General features: G+C 40.7%; 3 protein-coding genes across 9 annotated transcripts; 1 reads left to right on the forward strand and 2 right to left on the reverse strand.

The window, feature by feature from the left end:
- The first annotated feature begins 43 nt into the window (after positions 1-43).
- Positions 44-2,892, forward strand: trmt10b (tRNA methyltransferase 10B). 2 transcript variants are annotated; one of them, XM_077501574.1, is made up of 7 exons: positions 44-500; positions 843-945; positions 1,012-1,142; positions 1,339-1,491; positions 2,208-2,286; positions 2,364-2,431; positions 2,555-2,892. In XM_077501574.1, the coding sequence occupies exons 1-7, from the start codon at positions 369-371 to the stop codon at positions 2,798-2,800; spliced, it is 912 nt and encodes a 303-aa protein (XP_077357700.1). In that variant the 5' UTR covers positions 44-368; the 3' UTR covers positions 2,801-2,892. The 2 variants fall into 2 exon arrangements, with proteins under 2 accessions (XP_077357700.1, XP_077357699.1); XM_077501573.1 differs by having other exon boundaries at positions 45-500; positions 1,009-1,142.
- On the reverse strand, positions 2,829-5,683 carry LOC144004362 (interleukin-8-like). The gene is made up of 3 exons (XM_077501575.1): positions 4,771-5,683; positions 3,745-3,880; positions 2,829-3,164 (listed from the first exon to the last, which is right to left on the reverse strand). Exons 1-3 carry the CDS (start codon positions 4,820-4,822, stop codon positions 3,035-3,037), a joined length of 318 nt encoding a protein of 105 aa, XP_077357701.1. The 5' UTR covers positions 4,823-5,683; the 3' UTR covers positions 2,829-3,034.
- A 156-nt stretch (positions 5,684-5,839) lies between these two features.
- Positions 5,840-21,765, reverse strand: f13a1b (coagulation factor XIII, A1 polypeptide b). Of its 6 annotated transcripts, none has more exons than XM_077501566.1 (18): positions 21,667-21,765; positions 18,515-18,546; positions 18,266-18,426; positions 17,981-18,180; positions 14,803-15,018; positions 12,602-12,790; positions 12,161-12,409; positions 10,748-10,866; positions 9,732-9,839; positions 9,453-9,627; positions 9,083-9,221; positions 8,490-8,593; positions 8,327-8,415; positions 7,354-7,507; positions 7,010-7,285; positions 6,731-6,891; positions 6,520-6,656; positions 5,840-6,062 (listed from the first exon to the last, which is right to left on the reverse strand). In XM_077501566.1, exons 5-18 carry the CDS (start codon positions 14,990-14,992, stop codon positions 5,921-5,923), a joined length of 2,232 nt encoding a protein of 743 aa, XP_077357692.1. In that variant the 5' UTR covers positions 14,993-15,018; positions 17,981-18,180; positions 18,266-18,426; positions 18,515-18,546; positions 21,667-21,765; the 3' UTR covers positions 5,840-5,920. The 6 variants fall into 6 exon arrangements, with proteins under 6 accessions (XP_077357692.1, XP_077357694.1, XP_077357693.1 ...); XM_077501568.1 differs by lacking the exon at positions 21,667-21,765 and adding an exon at positions 19,539-19,678; XM_077501567.1 differs by lacking the exon at positions 21,667-21,765 and adding an exon at positions 19,428-19,467 and having other exon boundaries at positions 18,502-18,546.
- Positions 21,766-22,191: the final 426 nt, after the last annotated feature.

Below are 22,191 nucleotides of genomic sequence, written 5' to 3' on the forward strand. Positions count from 1 at the left end.
AACACACTAGAACAAATACCTTTATATGCGTACGCGATAGTGCGCGTTCGTAACAACACGATATAACATTTAAAAAAAAAAACACAAAATCAGTATCTGCATCTTTAAACCCACGTTACATTTTTAAAAACGCGTAAAATCATTGCTGAGAGCTTTTAAAAATGAGCCTTGATTGGCCAAGAGTTTGCGTGTGACGTCATATACTTGCGACAATAACAATACTTGAAGAAAGCATTGTCGGCTTTGGCTAGTTTTCCTTCACTTTTGTATTTATTTTTGTGAGCTGTCAAACTCGACATACAGTAGGGTACGACTAATATATATGCTACTTGTTTATCAATTGTTTATTATTAGTCTAGTACGCCAAAATGACGGCGATTGTATCAGAGTCGAGTGAAGAGCACGCAAGCGTTTTGGAGATGATAGAGCTGCTTCAAATCGACGTGCTGGAGGAGGAGGTGCTGCAGGGCAAACCCGAAAGAGAGCATGACCCTTTTTCAGTAAGTTTGACACCACACCGACTACAGTAATCTTCCTGTATGCTGATTCGCCAGTGCTTCAATGCATGAGTGAATACACAAGTCTAAATCTGAGTTTGTTGTGATTGTATTGCTGTTAATGTATTATGCTGTTTCTGTAAAGCGCTTTGTGACAGCTCAAGCTGTTTGAAAGTGCTATGTAAATAAAGATAACTTAATTTTGATTGATGAACAATCCAGCGCATGTGGAAGCAGTTTATATAGCAACCAAATTATCACAACACTGACTGTTCTAGCTTATCTATGCCAATCATCTCATTATTATATTTTAATGATAGAAGCTTGTGTGTTGTGGTGTATCAGAAGAACGTGTTGAGGAAGCAGCGCCACTGGGAGAGAAAGCTGGCAGCCAGGAAGAGCAAAAGAAAGGAGGAGAAATTGAGGAGGAAGCTCAATCGGCACTCGGGTAAAGACTGCGGGAAATAACATTGTACATTTCCTCTCTTAACGACTATGTGTGTATGAAAAGAAGAAGACATGGCGCATCCTCAGCTCAGCAAGCGGATCATGAAGGCTGTCACCAAAGAACGTTTGGCTGAGGCTCGCTTCAGTGGCCTAAAAGTGTGCATTGACCTCAGCATGAGCCACCGCATGTCTGACAAGGTACGCACCACCCTCTAAACCTTCAGGCAGGGACAAAAATTATTCCATTGGCTGCATCATAATCCTAACGCCGATCAATCTTGTTTTGCGCACACTCAAAGCTATGAATTACCGGCCGTAATGGCCCCTTAAGTAACAGTTTGATAACCCCTGCTCGAAACATTTGCTTGACACCGTTGCACGTGTTGTTCTGCAGGAGACCAGCCGGCTGGCAGCTCAGTTGCGGCGGCTGTATGGATCCAACAAAAGGGCCAGCAAACCCTTCCACTTGTTTCTGACGAGCCTTGGGGAGGACAGTCGCCTCCTGGCAGAGTGCGTGCGAATGAACGCCGGCTTCCTCAACTACACGGTCAGTCGCCATCACAGAGAAGAGGTCACAATCATACATACGGCTTCAGTTTTAACCATGACATTTCAAGCAACCCCAAGTTTGCTCTGGGGAAAAAACAAAACAAAACATGCAAGTCAAGTAATGACTTCGCTCAATCGAGTTAGAACTTTGCTTAAATAAGGAGTAAGTCATACAATCTTATTAAGTTACAATATATTTGCACATTAGCAATTGCGCCTCTTTATTATTGCAAACACATAACGAGCAAGAAGTTTAGTTCATGACTGACAAGCTATCAATTAGCTAAACTGTGACGTTAATGTAGCTTTGACGTGACAGATGGAATTAGATTTAGTACTTATGTCTGTCTTTCGTTGCCGCCATCTGGTGGAGTCTTAGTGCCGGGGAACGTGAAAGTGAGTTGAGGAGCTTCATTTAGACCAAAGTAGTGCTTTGGCACCATCACTATAGGCAATCACAAACCTTCATTTTTGACTCTGCATCAGAGTAGACTGGTATGTTGCAAGGTTTTTGCGCTCTCCACCAAAAATAACTGAAAAGCAATACAATTGGCTGACTTTGTTGAAAATGCTTTTTAAACTGTAAACAGTCAGATTTCAGCTACATAACTTGACAAATCTTGAGTCAAGTCTCGTTAATCTCAAGTGCAAATGGAGTCTTTGATTACCTTTTAAGTATGAAAATTGGTGACTTGAGTCTTTTGCTTATCACAGATGGAAAGAACAGAGCAAAGCTGTCTGGACATTTTCCCTCCAGAAAACATCATCTACCTCTCACCTGATGCTGAAGAAGGTTGTCCGCCGGTCGGTCAGTGGTAAAGTCGGAAGCACGAGACAACCCCACTCAAGACCTGCATGTGTCCCTTTCAGCTTTGGAACGAGTGGACCAAGACAAGGTGTACGTCCTCGGAGGGCTTGTGGACGAAAGCGTGCAAAAGGTTGACTTTTTTTTTTTTTTTTTTTTCCAATTCAATTTGTTTTTTGTTTGTAAATCAGTGAGCGAAAATGTTTTTCGTTTCTAGTTTGCGTTATTTATTTGAAATGCAATAACTTGTGTGCAGACGCTGAGCCTCTGCAGGGCCAAAGAAGCGGGCGTCCACGCGGCGAGGCTTCCTATTGACCAATACATGCAAAAGACAGCCAACAGTAAGAACTTCCACTCCAAGATCCTGGCCATCAATCAAGTCTTTGACATCTTGATGGCCGTGTGCGACACGGGCAGCTGGACACACGCTCTGGACAAGTGCTTCCCCCGGGGGAAGGGTTATGAGGTCGCACAGCACGGCCACAGCACATGCGAGAGTTAACACTTGATGCAAATGAAAACAAATTGGAAAAGTGTTTTGTTTTTTTTAAATTCATGTACAACTGCTGCTTTATAAAAATTCTATGATCCGAACATTTTCTCATCTGAATTATGGCTAGCACAAAATGTGAATGACCGATACACAATGGAGCTTTTTGGGTGAAATTTCACCTGAGAGCTAAATGGCCCTAACTTTTTATAAGTAGCGTAAATATTTACAAAAAGAAGACGACACTCATGCCAGACTCCGGGAACGCGGCCCGGCCCGCTGACGGAGCTGCTTCTCCAGGACAAAGTGGATCAGCTTCTTCACCCACGACGACTGAGGGTCCAGGCAGACCCGCTCGGCACTCACCAGGATGGCTCTGCTCAGAAAGATGGACAGCGTCGAAGTGTGATGAATAACCCACAACAACAATTGGGTTGATTTCTAGATTATTAATTTCATTTGACCTAGCATTTGGGGCTAAATACCTCAAAAAGTTGGTTTGGTTCACTTTTGACTTAATTCATTTGGGTTCATCAACAAACCCAAAAAGTTGGGTCAAATGAATAACCCAAAAACAACCCAAATGATTAATTTGTTGGTGATTCATTTGACCCAACTTTATGGGCTAAATACATCAAAAAGTTGGGTCAAATGAATAACCCACACAACATCCAATTTTAGGGCTGTTTTGTGGGCTATTAAATTAATTTGATCCAACTTTTTGGGTGAATTAACTAAAGTTGGGTTGGTCCATTTTTGACCCAAATTGGGTTATTTTTTACCCAACTATTTTCAGATTGGGATGTTACGATTCCCACCCCACCCTTAAACATTTATATACAACAACAGTTTTAAATGTAAAGGAAGCCCAGGTTAGTCCCTTGTGGAGCTCCCACAATTACCGTAGTTTGTACTTTGTGCTGCTTTGAAGGGCTGATGTGTGAAGGATTACTCACATGATCTCCGTCTGCGTGCAATGCGGGCCCTCAGGGACCAGCTTGATGCTCCGCAAACTGTCCGGCGGGATGATCCTGGTCTCCATCCGCAGGCATCGGCAGTGTGTGTTGTAGTTTCGGTTGATAGGTGGCATGCCTGGCGTGGAGGTCGAAAGAAGAAAAAAAAAAAAATCCCGTCAATAACTTTCAATACTGCTTTTCCTCATTGGGTTTGGGGTAAAGTTAGAGCCTATCCTGGCTAACTTTTGGGTGAGAGTAGACTCTAAATACAGTTGGGTCAAAAGTAACCCAATTACTAATCAAAAATGGAACGATCCATTTTATGGGTCAATTGACCCAACTTTCTGGGTTGTTTTATACAAATGACCCAATTTTTTTATTTGACTAATATTTATGAGTTGTTTTATACTGGAAGACCCATTTTTTGACTCAAAGTTGCGTGAAATAGACCCAAGTAGAGGATCGGTCAATTTTTGACCCCTAGTTGTGTTATTTTATTTTATTTTTTTTACTGAGATGTTTTAGGGTTTAGAGGTTTATCCTGGATTGATGGTCAGTCAATCACAGGGTACAGACGCAAATGGACAAAATTGTTGCTGCCTATTTGTTAATGGAAGAAAATAATAAGTAACTCTCCTTCATTCCTACGGTCCATGTTTTGTGTCGTACACACCACTAACGGCCACCAATTTTGTCCATGTGTTTCTAAACTTAAAAAAAAAAAACATTGACTCTCACAGGCATGGACAATTTAGAGCAGGGGTAGCCAAGTTCGGTCCTCGAGAGCCCATATCCAGCCTGTTTTCCATGTCTCCCTCCTAATGATCAGCTAATCAGCAAGCTTTGCAGAAGCCTGATAACGATCCTGATCATGAATCGGGTGTGTTAGTGGAGAGAAACATGGAAAACAGAAAACCGAACTTGGCCACCCCTGATTTAGAGTATTCCATGAAGCTAACGTAATGCAGAAGGAAACCAGCGTTTTTCCTGTTTTGAAATGAAGTGTTGAACAAGAAAGTGTCTTACCGCCAACGACGGCAAGCAGGATCCCAAAGGTGAGCAGTGCGTAGAGCTTCATGATGTCCACTCAGAGATGTGCATCCCCGCCGTGGTATTTAAGCCATATGAAGGCAGCCTCCTCTGAAGAAGGCGGAAACATTTGACGACTTGACGCGCGTCAAGTAGTCATGGGATGGAGAAGGCCGCGTTTCAAGTTGAAGCATCACAGCGCCTCAGGAACTACTCGAACTTTGGCCTGAAAGTTTCACTTCCACACACATCCTCCCAGCAAAAAACAAAAAAAAAACACCCACAGCAACAAAGCCCTGACTGCCCCCCAAAGAGGAAAACAGTCAAAATAGGCTTATTGCTTTCTTTTAACCTTGGCAGATGATGAAAAACATGTAGAGTATGTAAAGTCATCCAGATCTTGAGGTTTGGAAGAGCAAAAACAAATACAAGTCAAGTGCATTCTTTCACTTTTAATCATTCGCATTTTCTGTTATGTGGCCTTGTTGTGCTCACGCAGGACATGTCAGGTTTTCTCACATGAGCACAACTGATGATCCGGTCACAATCAGATTTTCTAATTTTATATATATATATATATTAGTGTTGTTCCGATACCGATACTGCTACTGGCAGAGGTGCCGATACTGCATTAAAATAGTGGTATCGGTATCGATGAGTACTCACAAGTACAATGCCGATACCATTAATTCCAATGCTAATATAGAATTTTGGAAATTTAATTTTTTTATCAATTGCAAACTCCCTATTTCTGAGTTGAATCGATACTTGTACTTATACTAGTTTTGTTTTGTTTTTTAAACTCAAGTATCTGCACTTTTGCCCGAGTACAGAATGCGAGTACTTTTCCACGGCTGTTTATTATTGAATATAACAACAACAGCTTTCACATCCTTATTCTTGCGGATCCTTTCAGGACTCATGAGCGTGGCTTGGTCATGCAAAGCCTCAAGAAAAATCAAGCTCATGACTTCAAACAAGGACCTTCAGATAACTCACAAGGCAACCCTTTTCCCAATTTGAAGGAGTCACATGGTTTGGACAATAACACAATTGTACACACGGGCAGCTGCCAGTCATTTATTTAGGCTCAATGACAATGCAGAGAGAACAAAGAAGGAAGCGGGAGTCAACCCAGGGCCTTTGCTCAGGCCTCGATTGTGAGTGTGACCTCGCCCTGCACCTGCCTGAGAGCGGGACAGTCCAGGGTGGCGATCACACTGCTGGTACCCGCTCTCTGTGGGGTGAAGTACTCGCTCCAGGTGAAAGACGAGCCTCCGGTGATCAGCCTGGCGGCGAGACAGCACAGGTGGGAAGTAGGAGGTCAAACATTGCAAGTACGTAAACAACTTGCAAGTCTTGAACTTTAAGTTTCAACAATGCGTGTGAAAAAGCAAGCAAGTCAAGTCATCACTTGCATGGATGTATACAGTATACAGTATAACGGTTGATCCAGTTTCCAGGTTTTAAAGAGGAAGTCAACCCAAAATTATTTTTTTGACAATGGCAAAATGGCCGCCCCATGAGATGGATAAAAATGGCTGAATTTTTCTTCATAACTCATATTCTACAAATGTAATATTAATCAGAATGTCATGTTTAGACTAGTGAGGTTATATATAACATATTGTCAAAAAATATTTAATTAAGGTTGACTTCCACTTTAAAAGCAATATTCCGTAGAACGGGCACAAAGATCAAATTCCAGCACAATGGAACAACAGAATCCTGTCGTGCTCATCTCACCTGTAGTATTTGGTCTTGGGAAGCATGAGTCCGGCGCCTTCCATGCGAACGTTGACATCTTCCAAGCTGCTGCTGAAGGGGTTGGTAAACTCCACCGTCGCCATCATCTCCTCGCTCACTTTCCCGGGGCCCGTCACCTGACGCCAGGCAGATACACCATATGGGCACGCGGGCCATTTGAAGGTAACGCAGACGGGCCTTCGGCGGGCACCTTGACGACGAGTTGGGGATTGCGCAGGCGGATGACTTTCATGGCGCTGACGATCTGTCCCGTCTCGGTGACCTTCCCCGTGACGATGAAGTGCAGGTTTGACTGCTCCACCAGCGACTTCATGTACTGCTTGGCCTCCACGCTCACAGACTCTTTCGCACCTGCCCACAGCACAACGGCGAGCCCGGAACCCGCCACCGGGGGAGGGGTTACTGTTAATGCCGCATCGGTGCTTGAAAGTGCGGGGTCCCCACGTCACCTCGGCCCCCACAGACTTACAGCCATCGGGACCGATCTTGACAGAGGGGGTTTCAAACAGGAACTCGGAACTGAAGACGCCCGTGTAGTAGACCACGCTGCCGCTGACGTACGCTTCCACAGTCCGCCGACTGCTGCTTCGATTGACCAATTTCAGATTCAACTCAAAGTCATCGCCTACGCTGACTTCCACGTTGGACAGCAGCAAGTCGACTTCGGCCGCAGGCAGGTCTGACGTCAATCGTTTACAGCTGTACGCCTCCGCCTTCTCCAGGGCGGTGCGCTCTTCGGCGCTGCCTTCAAATCGTTTCACAGGACATCAATCCATTTTTGATTTGGGAAAACAGTGGCGGCTTCTCACCCACCTTCAGGGAACTTGTACCGATCAGTGATGTCACGGCGGCTCCACCCGCCGGGAGCTTTGGTCAAAACCATGCGGCCGATGTGGCTGCGATTCACCCTGACCGGCACCATGCTGCCGTCCTTCCGCCGGGAATAAAACACCATGTCACTGTTCACCTGCAGGCGGGCCGGCAGAACAGAGAGCATCAAAGCGGTTAGCAAATTTTGCTAAGCTAACGTCTTCCAACTTACTGCTCTTTTCCTGCCAACAACGTTAATTAACGTTAACGGAAATCACAACAAGTACTGCCAATAACGTTAATTGACGTCAACTACATTTGTTTTTTGTTTTTTTATCAATGGACAGCTTCATGAATGAGCTGAAAAAAATAAAATAAAAATAAAAAAAACACCCACTAACTTTGGCCATCAGATGGCAGCATTGTATCTCTTTACAAAGGGCTCCCGTGGATCGCATGACTTACGTTTTCAAGGATGTCATGAATGAGCAAAAACACATTAAATCTAACTCACAGAGCATCATTAAACAAAAAATATTAGTGCCTAAGTCACTGTTGTTCAGAAAATGTATCTTTTCACAAAAAGCTTGTTTTCTCCTTATTTTTTCCATTATAGCTTGGTGTCAATCAAATGACCTATTTTCTAATGGTGATTACTAAAGAACGGAATAGGGCAGAATCATATTTTTTTTTTCTAATGAGAGAATGGAAGCCAGTTTTTCACATGCTAACCAACTATGTTTATGTAGTCATAGCACAAAATATTCTGTGTTACTTGAAAGATGATTTAAAATGCTTGAAATCTGCTGACACTTCAGGGGTTGACTTTTTGGATAACGTTTGGAAGTAAAAGAGTTTTTTTTTTTAAAGACCGCTCACTTTTGTTGCCAGTTGTGATGTTTTTGTGTGGTTGCTGTGCCATTTTATATTTCCAATGTAAAAAGTAAAAGCTTGGGAAACTCTGAAACGGACCCACCTCGGCAAATACAAAGGGGGCGTCAAAGGGGAAGCAGATTTCACCATGTTTGATGGCGTGGACGGATGCCGGGCCGCATCGGTACAAGCCTTCAAGGAAAAGCGTGTTTGTTGTATCATCATTTCTCAAGCGTGAGGCAACTTTTGCCAATGTGCACATTTACCGTCGCTGGTCTCCTGCGGTGTCGCGTCCACCACCTGCCAGCCTCCGAAGACGGGCGGGAGGTCCGGTCTGGACATGTAGCACTCGTTCCAGCAGTGATAGTTCCTGGTCAGATCAAACTTGAGCTGATCACAATTTGTTATCACATCGATTTAGCTACACAACGCGCTTGTGCTCAAAGAGCTGAATACTTCCCAAAAGCAAACGGTAGATGTTGCCATCTTCCCAAATTCTTTGTCAAAGGTCTTTGACAGGATTCAATAACTAAAACAGTGAGGAAAGGATCGTGACGCACTGCACCTTTGTGGCTAACACACAGTTGAATGCACCGTAGCATTACAGCTAACCATTTGGACTCAAATGTATTTTGAGGCGGCAATTATTAGACCGAGCAGGCTAGCCCAAAAGTGCAATCAGGAGTGGATAAACATTACTACTGGTGCGCTGAATTGTCTTACTGGTGAAAACAAATAGTGTAGCACTACAAAATGGATATCAAGGACTACTTTGGATATGTGCAAAGGGTCCGAATGGTACTACAAGCTCCACCCCAATTTGAGAAGGGAAAAGCCGACGAAGAGGAAGTAGAGCTACCAGATGGAGTCCCTGGTCCGGCTGCGATCTATCCGGCCGTTTTCATCCAGGATGATGTCAGACTTCAGATTCCCGTCGTTGTCGTGGGCCGAGAAGTAGTTGGTGACCACTCGCGACGGAATGCCCAGGCAGCGCAGGACTGAAATCCCACACACGCACCATAAAATGGAGTGTTAATGGTCAGAGGGGGAATGTAATATTTTGGTAATATCGTATCGCAATGTTTGGATATTGTTCCATCCCTAATGATGAGTGAGTTGTGTGTCTGTGAAGGACTTTGAGTTTAATGGGCGCACTCGAAAAGAGTCACTTTACAACACTCCGGTGGAGTTGATTGGAACTGTGTGACTGAAATTGAGCGTGCACTGACAGGTGTTGAAGACTGCGGCGTACACCCAGCACTGCGCATAGCACACGGGTATCTTGCTGCTTGCATAGGCGAGGAGGATTTCCGTGCTGCCGGTCCAAGCGGTGGGCGCCACTCCGTAGGTGTAGTCGCCGCTCCAGTTCCCCACCAACACGCCGTTGTCGTCGCGAGCGTCCAGCTGCATCCCAGGGCAAATAATAATGTGTCGTTTTCAAGCACCAGACTTCGTGTCAAACATGATACGGGCAAAGGTTGATTTGAAACCGTTACAAGCATGCTCACCATGGCGGAGGCCCTTCTGGCCACCTTGATGGGGTCCCCTCGGTTGATGAGGGGCATCTCAGACCTGTCCATGATGTACAGGCACGCATCTAGAACGCCGTAGTTAAACTACACACACAGAAGAAAGAAGGAAAACAACAACAGGCGTGGGAGGACATTCTTGCGCAAGCTCCACATTTGATCTTTAAAAAGGGACAGATGGGTCACGTGTTCAGAGATGGGTACAAGTGTCTACAAAAAAAAACTAAACAAGAACAAATATTAAGCAAAGATTGTGTATCTGTAAAAGGTGTTAATTTGTGGAATAATTTGGGAATTTATCTAAAAAAAAATGTGACTCACTTATGGAGTTTAAAAAAATGTTTAAAAGTAAAGTTAAAAAAAAAAATACTTATGTCAGACCAGAGTATGAAAAAAAAGTCAACGTGGGGCTAAAATTAGGGTCCAACCGATATGGATTTCGCCAATTTCGATATTTGGCAAAAGAATTCAGATAACCGACTAACCCACCAATTATTTAAAAAAATATATATATATATAATGAGTTAAATAACTGAAGAAACTGATACATTTATATATGGCTAGAAGTCAGCAATGTTTCAAATCAAGTAAAGAAATCAAATATTTTACTTTTGACATGAGAAATGAAGGACACTTTAAAATCTGATCATTTAAGCCAATCCCGATCATCGAAAAACCGAATCCTCACTACACAAATATATTACCTGTATTTCAACTATTAGAAAAAAAAATATTAAATAAAATAATACAGCATTGTTAAATGGATATGTGAAGCTGCTTCTTTGACTCTTTAACTCAAAATAACCCCAATTAATAATTAAAAAACATTTTTTTTAATGAATATGTTAATTCACTATATTTATTTTAATACTAAAACAATTCATGCTCAATTTCTAAACATATTTTTATTCATTAATTTATAATCAATTAGATTATTTGATAATTTTTTGCCAGCCATCTCTGTACCAATGAGGTATGAAATATTTGTGGAGCACCTGTCCGTAGTTCCAGTGTCTCTCGGCGACGTCGTCATGGGAGCCGTGGTAGATGATTCCCGTCTCGGTCATCACGCACTCCTCCCGCTCCACGTGGTCGTTCAGGAACACCGTATCGGCTGAGGGAGGGCCACATGATCATGCTCATGGGAAAAACTCCTCAGATGTTCTCAAAGGTGGCCTCTTTTACAGGGTGACAAAATGCCTTGCCACCCCTGTTGCCAATTAATCTATCTATACTGCATTCAAAATTAGATCATAATGTCTCCATAATGCACTCTGCATCTAGTGCATTTGAACTTCTCACATCTCACACACTACGAAACGCACTCGTACACACTAAAAATGCTCTCATGCATACTCTTGTTCAAATGTGCAACTAAAACAATCTTACATACACTGAATTTTTTTCCCCTTTCATATGTTACTGAGACCCTGTCTCACACATTACTTGAAACTAGAGTTGTCAAAATTAATCGATTAATTGACAAGTAATCGATGATCAAATTAATCGACAACTATTTTAATAATTTAGTAATCATTTGGAGACATTTTTAATCTAAAAGTGTCCAAATCATCTGATTTCAGCATAATTGCCCACTGATTTTTGTAGTCCTTCATGAAAGAAGACTGATTTTCTTCTGTGTTTAAAATACGACATTTGCAAACATTTGTTTTTACTTTGGAAAACAATGACCAAACCGGTAACATACCCAACCTTTTTTTTTAATCACTATAACATATAAAACGTATGAAATAATGACCAATCACTGGTCAATAAACAGTAACCAGGGGGAAAATGGTTTTGTAATAGCTTTAATGTAAAATTAAAATGAATCAGATTAGTTGATTAATCGATTGAATAATTGAAAGATTAATCGATTCCAAATATATTCAATAGTGACAGCACTGCTTGAAACACCCTCACAAACTAATGAAACACCTACTAAAAAACTCTCACACAAACAAAATTCTGTGACACTTTCACAACTAAAACATTCAGCCAACAGAAACGCTCTCACACACAACTGAAAAGCTCTCAGGCACCTAACTGAAATGCTCTCAGGCACCTAACTGAAATGCTCTCACACACTACTTTGACAATTTTCTCCTGTACACTCCAGAAACACTTACACGAGCTACTGAAATTTGTTTCACTCAAATTCCCCAGGCTCTTTAACACTCACTACTGAAACTCTCTCATTCATACATTTGAAAGCTCTCACAGTCACAACTGAAATGCTCTCATAAACACTTTTTTTTGCTGAAATACCAAACCGTAACATTTCAGCACACTATTTGGCTATATTACGAGCATATTTCAGTATGATATGTGAGATGTTTTGAATTTCAAGTGTGAGAGGGTTTCAGTAGTGTCTGTGAGGCGAAGGTACGGGAGCGGGCTGAACTCACCCTTCACCCAGGGGTTGAAGAGAACATAGACGTAACGGCTCTTATCCTGCTTGGTCCTGCGGATGCCGTACGGGGTTGCCACGGCGACGTACATCTGGTACTTGCCCACGATGCAGTTGGCGGCGGGCGTGACGCCCATGGAGAGCACGTTGTCCGAGGTGTTGATGACGCGGCCCGGCCACGAGGTCTGCTTGTCTTCGGTGGGGAAGACGGGAACGTAGGTGTTCTTGCTGTACTGAGGACTGGGACCTAGGGGGGCGAATTCTTATAAGAGGGTGTGCACACTTGTGCAAACATGGTTCAGATCGCTTACTGAAAATATTTTTTTGAAAATTCCATTTAATATTGAAATCATCTGTCTTGTATTTTTATATCCCAGAAATCTAATTACAAAGGGGTGTGTAGACTTTTTATATCAGCTGTAGTTGCGCGTTGGCTCACCGATGACAAATTCCAGGGCAAACTTGTCCTTGTTTGGTTTGTACGGGCGGTTGAAGGTGATGTTGACCTGGAACTCTTGTCCTCGACGGACGACCAGGTTGTCGCAATTGTACAGCGACGTGTGGTGGAGGATCTTGTTGCTCTCGTCTCGTTTCCTCATCAGGTCCACATCCCAGATGTCCAGGAACTCTGGTCACACACATTTTCATTCTTGCGCTCCCACCAAACACACTTTTGATTTGTGAACAAGTTTGTGTCTTTCTTAAACATTATTGTCATGCAACATGTCAGTCAGTTGTCAATTGTTTCATTTTATAAACTGTGACAATTTTTTGGCGTAACATTGCAAAAGTAAATAAAATTACTTACATATTAAATCCAATTAAATCAATATTATTTGTTGATTGTTTTAAAATGTTAAAATTGAAGATGTAATCCACATTTTTCATAGAAACGTATGCAAAATTGAGTCTTTGATTTAAAAAAAAAATATAAAAAATCTTGATTCTGAAAAGAAACTAAAGCTGTTCTGACAAACCTGTTGGGGTGTACTACTTATTTATGTTGAGCACTGTAGCTTTATGAGTATTTAGGTAACTTTTAGCGAGTATTCAAGAATATCTCAAAGTATTTAGGTTATTTTTACTGAGTATCTCAGGTGATTTCATAGTATTTAGGTAACTTTGAGTAAGCATTCCAGTACATCTAGGAATATTTGGATGACTTGTAGGTGGTATTTCAATAGCTTTAAAACTATTTAGGTTATTTTTGGAGAGTATTTCAATGGATTTAAGGTAACTCTTCAGAAGTATTTGTATACATCTAGAAGTGTTTATGAAAATACAGTAGATGAATCTCTGACATGATCTAGATATTAAAAAAAAAAAAAAAAAAAAAAAAAGGTCTGCGATTTGATTTAAAAAAAAAAACAATTCTTTCTTGGGAGCGGTACAATTTGATTGGATATGATAATTGTTTCCACAATGCAATAAAGTTTGTTGATGTAGCTGTTAATCAATTAAGTCTGTCTTACAATATTTTCAAACATGTAAAGCGCCACTTTGCTGGATGCTACTTTTGAACAGTCAAGTGAAAGAAAAAGTGTGACAAGCACTGAAAATATAGCGCAAGGCCGGATCTGGTGGATGTGGCAGCACAACGACTATCAAGTTTCATGTTTGGGCGACGATTAGCCATGCTAGTTAACAGCTGTCAATCCTGCCCGCGTATCTGTCTGCGCAGCCGTCTGACAAAAAGCCCGAGTGTGATGAGATGGCAGGTTGCCCGGAAGTGAGCAGAGTTCATCCTGTGCGCCTGTCAATCATGCTGTCACTCAACTTTCAATCTTAAGCACAAACCCCAGCATGGATGCTTCAAGATAACAACTTGTGCAAAAATAGCCACCCTCTCTATTGAAGGACAAGTACAGATATCGGTTTAAAAAATAAAGACTCTAATAAAAGTAGAACTGCTGAGTCAACTTTTTTTTTTTTTTTAAATAAAAATGCACACTGTTTTCTTTTCTACTTGTAGCCCTTTAAGATATTCTGATAAAAGTATGGAAGCGTATTGCATTCACTTGAAAAAAAAAAAAAAAAAAAAAATCTCCTGTTTTTCGGACTAATTTTTTGGGGAGCTTTGGGGAGGGTTTTTTTGAGTATTTTTTTTTTAATTTTCTGTTTTACTGAATTTTTTTTTTTTCTGTTTTACTGATTTTTTTCTGTCATAAAAAAAGTATTTTGAAAAAAAGGGAAAAATATTCAGAAAAATAGGAGGAAAAAATACTCAGAAAAACAGGGGAAAATATTATTCAAAAAAACAGAAAAAAATTCCAAAAAACAGAGCACCAACTTCTATTTTTCAGAGTATTTCTTTTTTTTTTTTTTTTACCTCTGGACTCCAAGTGAATCGTGACCTGTGAATCGTGATACGAATCGAATCGTCAGGTACTAGGCAATTCACACCCCTAATTATTATTATAATTATTATTTTTTTATTTTTTTATGAAAACAATTCCAGAGTTAAAGTTACCAAGGTGGTACTTGGTGTCAAAATTTGGAGACCGTCTCTCGTAAAAAAGATAACAACAAGCCTTAAAAATTGCCGACTACAATATGTCAGTGAGCAAAGGATCAAGTGCAGTAAGGCAATTTTCACACATGATTATTTGCCACCAGCTCCAAAGCTAGCGTCCGCCTCACCAGTCAAAGGTGGAAGTCCTCTCGGGCCGACTGCTCCAAACAGCTCAAACTCGGGGACGTCTGATTCGTCCGAGTTGGAGTTGGCGGCAGGACCGGCGGTGCGGCCTCGGCTGCTCGCCTTAGGATGGATTCCAGTGGGAGCAGGAGGGGCGGAAGAGGGGCTGGTGGTGGTGTCAGATGGACCGGACATGTCGGTGATGCTTCACTCAGTGAGGACTGGAAGAGAGGAGAGTGACGTCATCGCTCCGACCACAGGATACATTTTCTTTATCAATAGTTCTTATATTTTTCTCCCAAATTTGGTTAGTTCAACCTTTTGCTTATTCATGAAAGTTCGGCCAATCAATAGGCTAGCTAAGTAAGAACCATCATAATTATGTGTCGGCCTAACAGTGGATGAAGTTGACAAGCCAAAATACACGCAAGTACACAGACACACACACATACACACCAAGATTATTTTAGTTAATGAAACCTAACGCAAAAACTAAAACTAAAATTCAAAAAACAATTTTGTTAACGAAATAAAATAAAAACGAAAAAGATTTTTCAAAAATGATAACTAACTGAAACTACATTTTATGTTTATAAAACTAACTATAAATATAATTATTGCGAAAATGTCCTTTATTTTTAGTCTTTGCTAATTAATTTAATACATGAGCCTTTGGGGATGATTATAAATATGATTTTAATTATATTTACTTAAGGATGTTTGAAAATGTGTCGCACAGATGTGACATCATCTAGCAGCAGCCAATAGAAAAGTACCTTCAGATGACGTCACTTCTAGGTGACAATTTTTGTGTTTATGACTTTTGGCTTGATGGCTCGGCTCGCCTGCTTTTTCATTTAACTCAGCCAAAATGCAACGCTAGGTAAGAAATACGTTTACTTTATTCATTTTACCATAGTGTTTATTAAATGTAATGCACTTTTTCTATTAAAAAAAACTAATACTGAAACTAAAGCTAAACTAGAATTAAGCCTTTTTTAAATAACTAAAACTAACAAAAACATAAATAAAAAACCCACAGAACCACCCTGAAAACTAATTAAAACTACTTAAATTATTTTAAAAACAATACTCAAAATGAAAACAATTCCGCAACTACAATAAACCTGACACAAACACACACTGAAAACTTTGTGTCCCAAAATGCTTGTGAGCACTGGCAATACAGCCGAGCCAAATCAGGGACGTGAGTGTGCTGTTTGCTGTCTTGCTTGTACATCGTTTGCCTGCATACACGCTCAAATCAATGCTTGGCATTCACTCCAGTGGCACACATGTTGGCAATTACCCTCACTGACTCACTCGTGCATATTCAACCAAGACAAATGAACTCTCCACATCTGACTGCATACTCAACAAACTACAAAGTCTTTCGCACTTAGAATTCATCTGAATTCACAACAAAGAAAAAGTGATATTTGCTGCGGAGTGAGGGTGGAAGCAAGTCGAGTCCTCCATTGCTACATTTCAACCAACTTGAGGTAATCCTGACTTTATTAAAGAGGAAGTCAACCCCCCCCATTTTTTTTTTTTTTTACAATAATATGCTCTGTGCAGCCCCACTAGTCTAAATAGGTATTTTGGTCAATATTGCGTAAGTGGAATTAAGCAGCAAAATCCAGCAATTTTTATCAATATCAGAAAGCGGCCATTCTGCAACTTGCTGTCGAGTGAAAATGACATCACAGTTGCTCAGGTCTCAGGTAAACAACCAATCACAGCTCAGCTTCAGAAAACAGGTGAGCTGTTACCTGAGCCCTGAGCAACTGTGATGTCCTCTTTAGTCGACAGCAAGTGGCAAAATGGCCGCCCCTGAAGTGGATAAAAACGGCTGGATTTTGCTTCTTAACGCATATTTCATAAATGTTATATTAGGTATGTCAGGGGATTAAAATTTTTAATCGGAATTAATCGCATGACTTAAATAGTTAACTGATAATAAATCCCATGTTTTACATCTATTCTAAATGCACAATAAAATATTTTTTCTAACTTTTCATACTCTTAATAATAATAATAATAATAATAATAATAACAATAATGCATTATATTTATAGGCGCCTTTTTGATACTCAAGGACATTGTACAATTTAAAAACGATTTAATTAAAAACACTTAAAAATATATTAACATAAAAGTGGAAAAAATGTTGAAGCAATAGAAATATGGCTGCATCTTTCAGTCATTGATACAGGAATTTCATAATAATTCATAAACTTGACGTAAAGTAAAAAAATATGTACTGTACTGTAAAATGACATAATGCCATAATTGCATTTGTAAGACATTGGTGACAGGTCAGTGCATTTTTTCTTTTCTATAAACCGCTACCTAATCTTTAACATGAAGTAAAATTGTAAAATACATCTTGCCCCCAGTCCCCACAAATATATGCATTATTATTAAATTTATTACTGCTAAATTTTGTAGTGGGCGTGAATTGCGACTGGAATTCCCCCCATTGCAGTCTTTTCAAGTAAGGAGCGGTCATTATTAATCAAAAATTAGTGGTGTTAAAGGAACTTTAAATTATCTAAAAATTAACGCACTAATTTTGACACCCCTATGTAATATTAATCAGAATGTCATGTTTTGACTAGTGGGGTCTAGCATATTACTGTCAAGAAATATTTAACGCTGACTTCACTTTAAGCAAGTCAGGACATTTCCAACCAAGTCCAGTCATTTGACCAATAGATTGCGCTGCTTCAACGGTACAATTTCTGCTTTTTGCAAGCCATTGCGCAATCTTAGGTGAAGCTGGTTGCTTGCTGCCTCACTTTCCTGCTTAACCCATCAGTATGTATGCAGTCAGTTACAGTTTGTGTTAAAGCCAACAATGTGTCCTGTACACGGAAAACAAGGTGTATGCGACAGGGCAGGTGCTGAAAATGTTTTTCTTTCAAAAAGTGACAACTGGAATGCCAAGTCCCATCTGGAGTCTGTCAAAGGCTGTTTGCGCAAAGATGGTTGTGACACATCCTCAGTGGCACACCCAACGCTCAAATGCAACAATAATCCTAAATAACAAACACTTTGTCAAACAAACCACACATGCAGACATTTTCGCAACAAATGGACAAGTTGACATGACGAGGGGGGATTGAAAGTGGTTCTCACCGACAAGTTTGCAACGGCTCTCCAAGTGTGGATTGGACGCACCTTGGTGAAAGACTGAAAGCTTCCGCCTGCCCCGTCAGACTCTTCTGCTTAAATAGTCCACGGAGTTTTCGTATCGGTGGGAGTTATTCCACTGGTGGGCAGGACCCTGCAGTTGGGTGGGACCCTGCTGTGTGAACGCACCCAGTCCACTCTTGAGAAGCGCATGTGGAATCTGAGATCTTGGTACTGCTTCACCTCAGCTGGAAAAAAAAAGGAAAGCCATAATCAACACCAGTTTGTCTCACATTCCTTTGATGCAAGAAAGCTGAGGGCAAAGTGACCCACGATCGTTCCATGCAGCCCTCTTCACTGGCCACAAGACAAAACATTTCCTCATCCTTCCTCTGTTCACAGGAAGCGCTTGACTTGTTGACAGGGCATCCGTCACTCTAATTTTAACCAGACCGCTTATGTGCACGGTTCGTCCTGTTTGGGATCGAATGAAGCTGAAAGAGAGGAAAAACTTGTGAGCACGTGTGTGTCATGTTCGAAGGTGCAATCGCAGTGGACTTTTAGCTCACCTACGCATCTCACCTTGGGACTCGTTCATTGCTTTGGTCCGAACCCTTCTCGTCAATGGATGACATGGCAAAAATAAATAAATAAATAAATAAATATATATATATATATATGGGAAAAGGAGTTATTAATCAATTCATGGGTTTATGAATCAATATCAGGCTCAAAAAGGAAATACAGTAGTCGTTTTTTTTTTTTGTTTTTTTTTTTTATATTGGCCTATAACTCATCCAGAATGTCGACATGTCACTGTGGAGAGATGTTTCGAACGTTCCAAAAGATTGATTCTATTTCTGAATCATTTGTTCCAAATGATTCAATCGTTTTAATGTTCCGTTTCTGCCATCCCTAGTTAACACAAATAAGGTATAGCGCGCATTTGCAGCCACAAAGTAGGTGACTATAAACAGAGTTGTGGAATTCAGCAGGTCGAGAAAATAAAAACCCTGCCACAGATTGCATTTAGTCACAGGTGCCTCTACTCAACTGGCAGGTGAACAAACTCGTTTCCACCTGCTGAGTAGAAACAATATTCACAAGACTGGGTCCTTCGAAGGGCCGTCGGTCAATGCGCTAACGACAAGTATTGACAATCCATTATAAAAGTCCGTGAGTGTTGTCTAGTCGCGACAAATTCGGCCTTGTGAATTTGGACACAGGGTATTTCAAGGCTTGTTGCGAGTAGTGACGGGAGCCAAAGGCTGGCGTTTTATTGACATTAGCTTCTCAGGGCTTAACAGCAACTCTTCCCTCTGCTGGAGGCTAACAGGCTAACTAAAATTTCCTCCTTTCGTCATAACAAAACCTTCCCACCCGGAACTCTCCCCTCGCCCCAACGTTCCGTGGATGAATTATGTTCCCATCACTACTTTTATTTTCTGGACCTGGATTCCCCAACCCTGAATAGAAATAAATTATACAGGCTCACGAATCAGCTCCATCATGAATTTCCAAATCATGTAGAACCTCAGCTGACCTGGCAGCAAAGACGTTCTGCCTCTGTCCACTAGATGGAAATATTGCAACACGCATGCCTCACCTGACAAGGATTTGACGGCGGAAGTGGCATGAAACGTCCCCCCCGTTGAACGTTTAATTGTTTTTGTTTTTTTTAAAAGAAGCCATCTCGCCATTAGCGCAGCGGGATACCTCCCTCGTCCACGCTGCTTGGAGCAAGAGAGCTCTGACAAGTAAATTAGGACTTTGGAGAAGACAACATAAACGTCTTCCTCCAAATGCACTTTTGATGCAAGAGTCCAAATCACTTGTGTGCAATCATTCCACAGATAATTAGGGAGGGAGCGCTGCAAACATGGAAAAGCACAATTGGCATGCAGCCTCCTTCAATTCTAAAAGATACATTTTTATTTATTTTAACATGTTTAAAACAACAACAATCTCAAGACACCTTCGTCTATCATTTCGTGACTGGAAGACGGATTGCAAAGAATGATTCATACACTTTTGAAGATGCTAAAAAAAATAAAATAAAATACATTTGAAGATGCTGGGTCAAATTGGCTGAAATAGTTTCCCAGCGCCATTGGAAGAGGATTTGACCCAGTATGTTGGTTCAAGATTAAAAAAAATAATAATAATACATAAAAATTAAAATAAAATAAAATAAAATAAAATAAAATAAAGACCTACCTGACCCATACTGATGACGAGTTACCACAAGTGTGTGACTAAAAATAACATGGTCAATGTGGTCAAAAATAACCCAATTAAGGGGTTAAAATGTCCACTACTTGTGTCAGCTTCACCCATTTTTATATTTTTTTTTTTTTGGGGGGGGGGGGGGGGTATTTTGTACAAAACAATTCAATTTGGGGGAGTTATTTTGTGCAAAAAAAAAAAAAAGTAGGGTCAAATTGACAACAAGTAGCAGTAGGTCCCTTTTCAGACCTCTTTTTGAAGGTGAAGACTTAGGTTTGAATTGGGTTATGGTTCAGGTTAGGGTACAGAATGGAAGTCCCCATGATGACACCAGGACAAACGTATGTGCTTTTGTGTGTGCGTTTGTCTGCAAAATAGAGAATGATTTTTCATCCAAAGTTTGTAGCAGCAAGTAGAAGAAATGATGTCAAAAGCCAGTGATGAGCATCCGTTTGCGCTCCTGCTTGCTGCCAGCATTAGTTGAAAGTCATGATTTACTCTCATTTGGAGCCTTTTAAGGTTCAGCGAGAGGCTTTTTGGATGTGGGCTGCAAATGAAAAGAAGAGAATACTTGGGCTGATTTGATTAGTGTGTCGTGTCTCATTTGAATAATGTACTTTCTTCCAGCCAACCCAGTCCTGCTCCTTTCAGCACTTGACCCGGGAAGGACACAAACGCCATTTTGCTTTAACTCCCCCATTAATATTTGATTGGATTTAAGATTTATTTTTGACTTGCTAATTAGTATGCTGAATGGGGCTTTTTTTTTTTCCCTTTTCAAATTTGGAATTTAAGTGTTGCTGGAGAAGAAATCAAGTTTCATTTGGAAGGAATGATCCATTTTGCAAAGCGCCACTCCCCATCCCCAGATAAACTACAGCAGTGAATTGGCAACTTTTTACATCAAGTGCTACCTAAAAACATCAGCGCTCCTAAAGGGTTCTTCAAAAACAGAAATTGTAACTGTAAGCGCCATTTCATTTGATTTAAAGTGAATGCCATTTGAGTTTAGATATTTATATTTTTGGCAATACATATGATTTAAATATTTGAATATTTTCTAAGTTGATTTTTTTTATGAAAGACGAATGACATTTTTTGTGTATATTTTCTGTATTGAATTACTTATAGAATGTTGCGATAGGGGGCGCAAATTCATTGTTGTTATTGTACACGAAGAAGAAATGTGATTCTGTACATTGTTGAAGAAGGAAATAAAAGATGGCAGCAGAAACACGGTCTTTTTACCGTGCTGTTGTCACGCGTAAAAAACAAGTTTCTATCAGCCATTAATCGAAGAGGTGGAGGAACCAAATGAAACAACGAACAATTCGCCTCTACATTAACATTGTCACAAATATGTCACAAAAATCCACAAATGTGTAACTGAAGTCACAAATGCGTATAAAGAATATATAAATGTGTGACTGAAGTCACAATGTGACATAAATCAGCAAATACGTACACTGATTTGTATGCGTAAACACATAGTTGAATGCGTATCTGACCTGTAAACACCGGGCCTCTTGATTGGCTGTATTTTTACATATGACCTGTCACAGTCCTGCCGTGCAGGAGTCACAAATATGTGTGGGGATTTGCAAACGCGTATATGGAAATACAGTATGTGTGTAGCTCGCTCCTACCACCAGGGGACGCTAGCGCCAATTAGCTCCGTTGTTGGCTGCAATCTAGGCCATAGACAGCGTTTGTTTTCTTGTCTTTCGGAGACCAGGGGCCTCTTCAGATTCTCGTCTTTGCCGAGGAAATTTACTTTCCTATCATATCCACTGATTTCTTAAGAACAGTCCATATTTAAGTCCGTGAACGTGAACCTAGTCGAGAAAGATGACCCGGAAGTACTTGGAAACACGTTCTCAACATCCTTTACGAAAGGATAATAGTCAATAATTCATATTTAAGGCAGTAGATATTTTGTCATGACCTGTAACTTTCCAGCTTTTGTCACTTTCAACTAATGCCGTGGCCCGGTCTTTACAGGGCAGATATGTATACTTATTCAACTATGTGTT

The sequence above is a fragment of the Festucalex cinctus genome, chromosome 16, assembly GCF_051991245.1.
Source record: "Festucalex cinctus isolate MCC-2025b chromosome 16, RoL_Fcin_1.0, whole genome shotgun sequence".
Classification (NCBI taxonomy): Eukaryota; Metazoa; Chordata; class Actinopteri; order Syngnathiformes; family Syngnathidae; genus Festucalex; species Festucalex cinctus.

Bases quoted from the DNA above. Each gene is read 5' to 3' on its own strand.
- trmt10b (XM_077501573.1), top strand. From the start codon at position 369: ATGACGGCGATTGTATCAGAGTCGAGTGAAGAGCACGCAAGCGTTTTG. The intron at 1,143-1,338 runs GTACGCACCACC...GTTGTTCTGCAG, and splicing joins GCCACCGCATGTCTGACAAG to GAGACCAGCCGGCTGGCAGC. The intron at 2,287-2,363 runs GTTGTCCGCCGG...TGTCCCTTTCAG, and splicing joins CTCACCTGATGCTGAAGAAG to CTTTGGAACGAGTGGACCAA.
- LOC144004362 (XM_077501575.1), bottom strand. From the start codon at position 4,822: ATGAAGCTCTACGCACTGCTCACCTTTGGGATCCTGCTTGCCGTCGTT. The intron at 3,881-4,770 runs GTAAGACACTTT...CCTCCACGCCAG, and splicing joins CCTGCTTGCCGTCGTTGGCG to GCATGCCACCTATCAACCGA. The intron at 3,165-3,744 runs GTGAGTAATCCT...CTTTCTGAGCAG, and splicing joins TGCACGCAGACGGAGATCAT to AGCCATCCTGGTGAGTGCCG.
- f13a1b (XM_077501566.1), bottom strand. From the start codon at position 14,992: ATGTCCGGTCCATCTGACACCACCACCAGCCCCTCTTCCGCCCCTCCT. The intron at 9,840-10,747 runs GTGCTCCACAAA...CTGTGTGTGTAG, and splicing joins GACACTGGAACTACGGACAG to TTTAACTACGGCGTTCTAGA. The intron at 7,286-7,353 runs GTGGGTGAGAAG...AACGATTTGAAG, and splicing joins TCGGTACAAGTTCCCTGAAG to GCAGCGCCGAAGAGCGCACC.